Source organism: Aythya ferina (assembly GCF_964211825.1).
Source record: "Aythya ferina genome assembly, contig: HAP1_SCAFFOLD_95, whole genome shotgun sequence".
In the NCBI taxonomy this organism is placed as follows: domain Eukaryota; kingdom Metazoa; phylum Chordata; class Aves; order Anseriformes; family Anatidae; genus Aythya; species Aythya ferina.
In genome coordinates this window covers 457,750-465,000 of record NW_028181423.1, presented here as the reverse complement: position 1 = coordinate 465,000, position 7,251 = coordinate 457,750, and the positions used below count along the sequence as shown (strand labels likewise).

The following is a 7,251-nucleotide window of genomic DNA, read 5'->3' as shown; positions in this document are numbered from 1 at the left end:
GCCAGCACCGTCTGTTCTTCGAGCCTCAGCAAGCCCACAGCATCTTCCCAGAAGGGATCCCTTTCCTTCACGCCTGACAGGCGCCGCCTCCAGATGCTGAGGGCTTGTGCCCTGTTTTCAAGCGCTTTCTCAGTGCCCCCTTCCCCAGAGAAGGATCCCAGCTGCTTGGCTTCCCTGCCCTCTGCTGCCAGGCTCCCGCAGCTGCTGTCCCAGCAGCGCAGCAGCCAGCTGACAATGTGCTTGCCTGGAGGACAGCTGCAATCTTGTCCCATGGCTCGCAGCTCACCCAGGGATGGGGATCACCTGCTTCCTGCTGCTTTTCTCTCTGCTCTCCTTTCCAACAGCCTCCTGTGCCCTGGGATGGCCCTACCTTGGGGTAGGCTGCCTCGCCTTCCTCTTGCTCCTTCCTCTTCTTGGGAGGACTTTCTGCCCTTCCAAAACGAGATGACTTCTGCATGCATTCCTTCCCCTTGTGTGTATTGGTGCCTGAGACAGCAGCGGGGTCGTCCCCGGAGCCAGCTGTAGGGCCTGTGCCAGGCTTGGAGGGGCTGCAGGGAACATGCCAGGGGCTGGAGGGGCTGCAGGGACCATGCCAGGGGCTCGAGGGGCTGCAGGGTGTGTGACAAGGCTTTGAAGGGCCTCAGGTCCTGCCGCAGTGGTTGAAGTCGATGCAGGGAACATCAGAGTTGTTGGAGGGGCTGCAGGTAGAATGCCAGGGCTTGCAGCAGCTGCAGGCTGCGTCACAGCTTTGCATCAGGTCAAGACGCATTTTCCTAGAACCATACATTTCCTCCTGAAGGGGCTGAAGAGCATGGAATGGTCTTCAAAATGCACAGAGCAGACCCCAGCAAATGTAGAGCTGCTGCTAGCAAGTAGGTAACTTTATTGTTCCTGTTGTTAATTTTGTTTCACAACAACAGATGCAAATATGTATCTTGAATGAGGGCAAAGGTGACCTTGGATCTGAAGCACACAGGCGTTCGCTAGTGTCCCCCCATCCGGAGTGAATCCAGAATGACTCGGAAGGAAAAATAAAGTCCAAACCAGTGCGTTGTGATAAAGAGAGTTTAATAGGGTAGAAAAGGAATAAAAACCAACAAAATAATAAATAATGATACTTACAGTTTATAAGATATTAATATATAAAAATATTTAATACTATTAAATACTTATAATTTTATAATAATAAAACAATGCCATACCGTACAACACAGTCAATAAAGTGGATTTAATTAAATAAATAAGAAAACCAATAAATTAAATGAAAATTAAAAAATTTAAATTTAATACAAATAAAACCCATTTTTCCCATTCCAATGAATTGCTATCCCCATCATCACTTCCCATCCCACTGATCATTTGCTATCCCAAAGACCTCCCAGTTCTTATCCCCTTGGCATGCCAGTGCAAGAAGAAGTGCTCTGCAGGCAGAGGCCTTGCTGAGTGACCACCTAAGGAGAGGAATTTGATCCAGAAGGCAGGAAAGAAGAGCAATGCCCCGAAAGAAGAAGCAAGTCTTGTCTCTCAGCCCTTTGGTGTCCCAAGCAGCAGTTGCCATGGCCAAGCTTTCCCAGCCCAGCTGCTGCCAGCATCTCCCCAGCTTGCCATTGCCACCTTCCTGGGTGAGGCGCGCGCGCATTTGCCATTGGCGCTGTTGCCATCCCTGTGAGTGGCAAGCCCATCCCCTAGCTCCAGCACGAGAGAGGGGAGAGGGCAAGCGAGAGGGGCAAGGGCTGAGGAGCGTGGCTGAAGCTGGAGCACGTGCCTGCAGAGGTCTCTGTGCCTGCCTGGGTGCTGCGGGGGCCGTCGAGGAGAAGCCCGAGGTCGGTCACGGGTAGCTGGAGCCTGGCACTGTCGGCGGGGCGCTGGGCATGCTGCTGGGGCTGCTGGAGGTGGGCTGCGGCTGCACACAGGCCAGCTGGCACGCTGGCCCCAGCGCCTTGGCCCTGGCCCCCAGCGGCTGCAAAGTCTCGCTGGGGGTCTTTGTCCCCGGCTGCTGGCGCTGCAGTGTCCTGGCCCCGCTGGCCTGGGGACAGAGCCTGTCCTGGGGCCGCACGGCACGGGGCTCCCCACTCGGAGTCTCCGGCAGCAGCCGCGCTCTGCGGGGAGGTGGCGCCGCTGCTCCTTGCCCCCCTGCAGCCCCCGGGCTTCGCGCTCTCTTGCTGGGTGCCGTGGTGCTGTTGATCGCCAGCTGCTGCGCGCTGCTGCCTGCTTCCCTGCTGCTGCCAGCCACCGTGCTGCTGCCAGCCGTCTTCCCCTGGCACGGTCTCTTGCGGCCTTGGCCAGCCTGGCCCAGCAGCGTCTTCCTCTCCTTGCCGGGGGGGTTCTCTGTCGTCGGCCTCCTGTGCTGGCAGCTCTGCGCTGTCCCGGGGGTGCTGCTGGGCGCAGGGCGCTTGGCCCCCCGCTTGGTGCTGGTGGACGCAGGGGCAGGCGGGGGACTCTTGAGGGGACCCAGGGGGCGTTTGGGCAGGGGTCTCCTATGGTCACTGTGGCCCTTGGGGTTGGGGCGTTTCTTGGGGGAACTCAGGGGGGATTTGGGCTGGGGTCTACGAAGGGCACTGCGGCCCTTGGGGTTGGGGCGTTTCTTGGGGGAACTCGGGGGGGATTTGGGCTGGGGTCTACTAAGGGCACTGCGGCCCTTGGGGTTGGGGCGTTTCTTGGGAGAACTCGGGGGGGATTTGGGCTGGGGTCTACTAAGGGCACTGGGGACCTTGGGGTTGGGGCGGGTCTTGAGGGAACGCTGGGGGGGTTGGGGCAGGGGTCTACTAAGGGCACTGAGGAGCTGGGTGTCAGGGAGGCTCCTGGGGGGACTCAGGGGTGGACTGGGTAGGGGGCTCCTAAGCGCACTGGGCAGGGGACTGGCTGCAGGGCTGAGCGGGGGGCTCACTGCTGGCACGACGGGGGACTGCAGCGACAGCCCACCCTCAAGCTTCTCGGGGCGCAGCCCAGGGGTTGAGGGGACCTCACCGAGGGCTCCTGTGGCTTCCAGTCCCTGCGTGTTCGGCTCCTCGATGTCCTCGCAGAGGTCGGGCAGCTGCGAGAGGAAGCGGCTGAGGGCAGGACTGCTGGGCAAATCGGGGAAGGCGTCCTGGGGCTCCACGGCATCGAGCCAGCTGAGCAGCTCCTCCATGCCGGGGATGGGGATGTCCAGGTCGGCCAGGAGCTCGTCCTGCATGTGCTGCAGCTGCTGGCTGTCCCCTGCCAGCTCTGGAAAGGCCTCGGCAAAGGCATCAGGGCCCAGCTCGGGCAGCTGCGGGGGCTCCTCAGGCACCTGCGGGGCTGTCGCCGCTGAGGACGAAGCAAGAAAATCCCCCAAGACGGGCGATGTCAGCTTTCCCATGGCCCCTGGGTGTGGGGCGCCCAGCGGCCGGCTGTGCCAGCCCCAAACTCACCGTCAGGCGTCGCCGTCTGGGTGCTGGCGGTCCTTGGAGCCTGGGCAGGCTTGGGGGCAGTGGGGCCGGGCAGCGGGGGCCCCTGGTCCTCGCTGAGCCCCACGGCGTGCAAGCAGGGCTCCGGCAGCTGCCCCCGGCTGCTGCTCAGGGTGCGGGGCGTGGGGAGCGCCTGCCCCCGCAGCGGAGGCCCCGGGACGAGGGGTGGCGGGGGGTTGCGCTGGGCGGGGGCCTGCAACAGGCAGGTGCCTGCGGGGTGCAGGAGCTCCCCATGGAGCACGGCCCTGGGCCCCAGCCCCAGCGCATGGTGGGGTACCAGTGTCCCCGTCACCATGGGCTGTCCCCACTGATGGACACAGGGGGCACAGGGAGGAGCGGTGTGGGGGAGCTGCCCCCCGGCGGGGAGCTGCACCAGCTGCAGCTGGTGCCCCATGGTTGGGAGCTGCACCAGCTGCAGGTTTTGCTCCACAGCGGGGAGCTGCACCAGCTGCAGGTTTTGCCCCACAGCGGGGAGCTGCACCAGCTGCAGCTGGTGCCCCACGGCGGGGAGCTGCCCCACAGCAGGGAGCTGCCCCCCGGCGGGGAGCTGCCCAAGCTGCAGGTGGTGCCCCTGGGCTGGGAGGTGCCCCCCAGGTGGCAGCTGCACCCCGGCGGGGAGCTGCAGCACCTGCCCCTGGACCCCCGGCACCACGTGCCAGACGGTGGCCTGGGGCAGCGCGGAGGGGAGGGTGGGTACCTGCGGGGGCTGCAAGGGCAGCGCCGTCGCTCCGGGGAGGGAGGGCAGCAGCCAGGCAGCCACCGTTGGCGGCACGGCTGGGACGACGAAGGGGGAGTTTTGCGTCTGCGCAAGCCGCGGAAGCCGTCTGGGGAAACCCTCTGTGGGAAAAAGGCCGCTGGGCTGAGCTCTGGGGCGCTGGGCTCGCCAGCAGGGCTGCAGCCCCGGGAGGAGCGGGAGCCGGCTGCTGGACCTGCCATGGTGGCTGGAGAGTGGGGCGGTTGCTTGGGGAACCCGGGCAACGGGGGTTCCGTCCCAACGGCTCACCAGCCCCTCGCCGACATCTTGGGGAGGACTGCAGGCTTTGGACCCAAGCAGGCTGCCCAGCGCAAGACTTGGCCATGTTCATTAGAACATTACTAGCCTCTAAGCCTCATGGCATCACCTTCCATCTTGACTGCTAAACCTCCTTGCTCCCTACTATCTTCTTTGCCAAGATACAGCTGTCCGTCCACATTTACTTTTCCTACTTGGCTGGACTGAATTTAAGAAGGGAGCTTGCAACTCTTCCTCTTGTTTGCCACTTCATCATCAAACCAAATGAAAATAGAGCTTAGGGAAATGGTTTAGTGGGGACTGTTAGCGTTAGGTCAGAGGTTGGACTCGATGACCTTGAGGTCTCCTCCAACCTAGAAAATTCTGTGATTCTGTGAAAACCATTTGCCTTTAACCTCTTTATTTCAGGCCTTCTTTCCTAGTGGCCATTCAAAACTGGGAAAAAAATAGTCTACCAAGTGGGGTTTTTTTTTGATTTGATAATAAATCTGCAGACTGTTAAGTCATCAAGCACTTCAAGACTGTTTGAAATAATCTCGAGATTAATATAAAAGGAATTCCTCACACACGCTGCGGCCGCTTACCTTTAGTATAGTCGTTGGATGCGATGGAGCAGTATTTCTTGCTTTCGCCTGCACTGGAAGTCTTCCCTTCCTTGTAAGGTTGTTTACTGCTCTCACTTCTGCATTACTGACATGAAGAGCCATCTGGAGGATGGCATTCTTCCTTCTTCTCCCGCGTTATCTTCTGGAAACGAGGATCCAAGTGTTCCAAGGAGCCTTTTGCTTTCCTGGTGTTTCTCCTTTTTCTTCTTTTTCTTCTCCTTTTTCTTCTTTTTCTTACGCTTGCGATTGGCATTGTCAAAGCGGAGCGCACAGAAACACAAATCATGAAGTCTGAAAGAAACATGCAAGTTAAACAGGGAAAAAAAGATGTGGCACTTGTTGCCTATATGAAACTTGATTTATTTTACCACAGGTGATGATTTGCAGCATGTCAGCTATTTTGTGGTGCTTTGTGCACACGCAACTTACTTTAGATGCAGCAAACTTAAGCCGTCAGATTGAAGGACCATAGGTCCTGGTTTGTACACAGATCATTAACAACGGCTAGCTCTGGAATATGTGCAAGCAGAAAAAATCTTTTAACCTAATCTGGAATGGTGTACGGATGTGATTCGAACTATGTGGTCCAAAGCTAGTGCTCTGACACAATTCAGCAAGAGCTTTCCTGTCTTCACTGATCAACCTAACAACATGATCCCCAGCCAGCTGGTGCTATCTAAAGAACTTAGAAACTACCAGAAAAAAAAAAAAAAAAAAAAAAAAAAAAAAAAAAAAAGGAAGACATGAGAAGCACCCAGAAAAGAATTAGAATAAAAAATGAGGAGTATGCTGGAATCCTTGCTTACTTGGAATCCTTCTCTCCATCTTTATCCTTAGACTTCTGTTTCTTCCAGAACTTGTGATATTTTTGCATTTTTTTCACCACCTAAAAGCTCCTTTTCTATCTTTCTGTCTTTCCTTTCTATTTCACTTTCACTACCTTCTGCACGGGTATATTTTCTTTTTCTGTTTCCTTCTGTTTCATTTTTCTGGAGACAGTTCTCCAAATGAGCTGACACAGGTGGAAGCGCATGTCTTTCACGAGAATGTCTTCTGGAATGTTGCTGAGGTACCGAGCAACGATGCAAGTCTGCTCGGGGTGTGCTAAAGCGACGTACATCTTCCTCTCTCAAGAGGGAACCGTGAGGCCATCCGCTTTTGTAATGATAATGCTTATGTGACCTGCTGTAGTAAGTTGCAGTCCATCTGTCAAAGGCTGAATCGCCGTGAGAGAACTTTCTCTCTCTACTGTCTCCTGTCGCATGAGGTGAATAGTAATCCTTGTAATAGCCACATCTTTCCCATCTCCGTGCTTCGTCTCGATAGTATCTTTCTCTGCTCCAACTTCTTTCCCCTTTGGATCGGTAGTACCTATTGCTACCTTGTTCTGATCTTCCTCCGCTGCCAGATCTGTACTTTGAATATTTGACTGCTCTTCTGCCATTCTCAGGGCTGTTTCTTTCACGAGGGAAAGATCTGTACCTGCTTCCCTCCCAGTACTCCTGCTTGTGACTCTTTTGCTCAACAAATTCCACGCTCTGAGAACACCTCCTCTTGCTGGAAGGACCTGCTTTTTGACTCTCCTTCTCTTCACTAGGAGCATGTTCCCTCTTGCTTCGGTAATGCTCTTTCTCAGTGGTTTTAGTCTTGTCCTTTGTATCTTGGCGTCTATCTGCAATAGCTAAGGAAGAAAGATTGTTAGAGCTACATTCAGTGTCAGACTTGAGAGAGGAAGTTTGCCGCAATTTCTCACCAGGCTCACAAGACTCTTTGCCAGACAAAACGGTTTCTTTTGAAATGAGGTCACGTTCTTTTGATCTTCTTGCTTTCTCCTTGTCTCCACGGTCATCACATTGGTACTGGGCGAGGTATTCATCGTTCCCAGGAGATTTCGGAGGTTCCGCAACACTGCATAAAATAAAAACCCATTTCTCACTTCTGCTGAAGGACGTGAATATTAAGAGTAAAACCTTCCAAAGGCAAACAAACAAACAAAAACCTCCGGACTACAGGAACCCTCGCAAAGATATGCCATTTAGAAACCTCTCCTGTGATTAGGACACCTTCTTCAGCTCCCAGAGAAAGTGCTTTTTCCCCTCTTGCTTCTGAAGCCATTGCACTAAAAAAGCAAACGCATCTGTCTCCTTCCACCTGCTGCTCTGAGAAAAAAGGCATAGGGGCGAGCGGGGAACAGCCAGTGTTTCTC

At 55.6% G+C, this 7,251-nt stretch overlaps 1 protein-coding gene across 1 annotated transcript in view; it reads right to left on the bottom strand.

Annotated features, from left to right (window-relative positions):
• LOC311428570 (uncharacterized protein) overlaps positions 1-7,251 on the bottom strand; it is a gene marked incomplete at its 3' end in the record, with an annotated part of 151,406 nt that overhangs the window by 6,149 nt on the left and 138,006 nt on the right. The window contains exons 9-10 of the mRNA XM_084539957.1: positions 3,393-3,532; positions 2,968-3,288 (exon numbers count right to left, since the gene is read on the bottom strand). Coding sequence (XP_084396083.1) covers positions 2,968-3,288; positions 3,393-3,532 — 461 coding nt within the window. The remainder of the gene's footprint in view (positions 1-2,967; positions 3,289-3,392; positions 3,533-7,251) is intronic.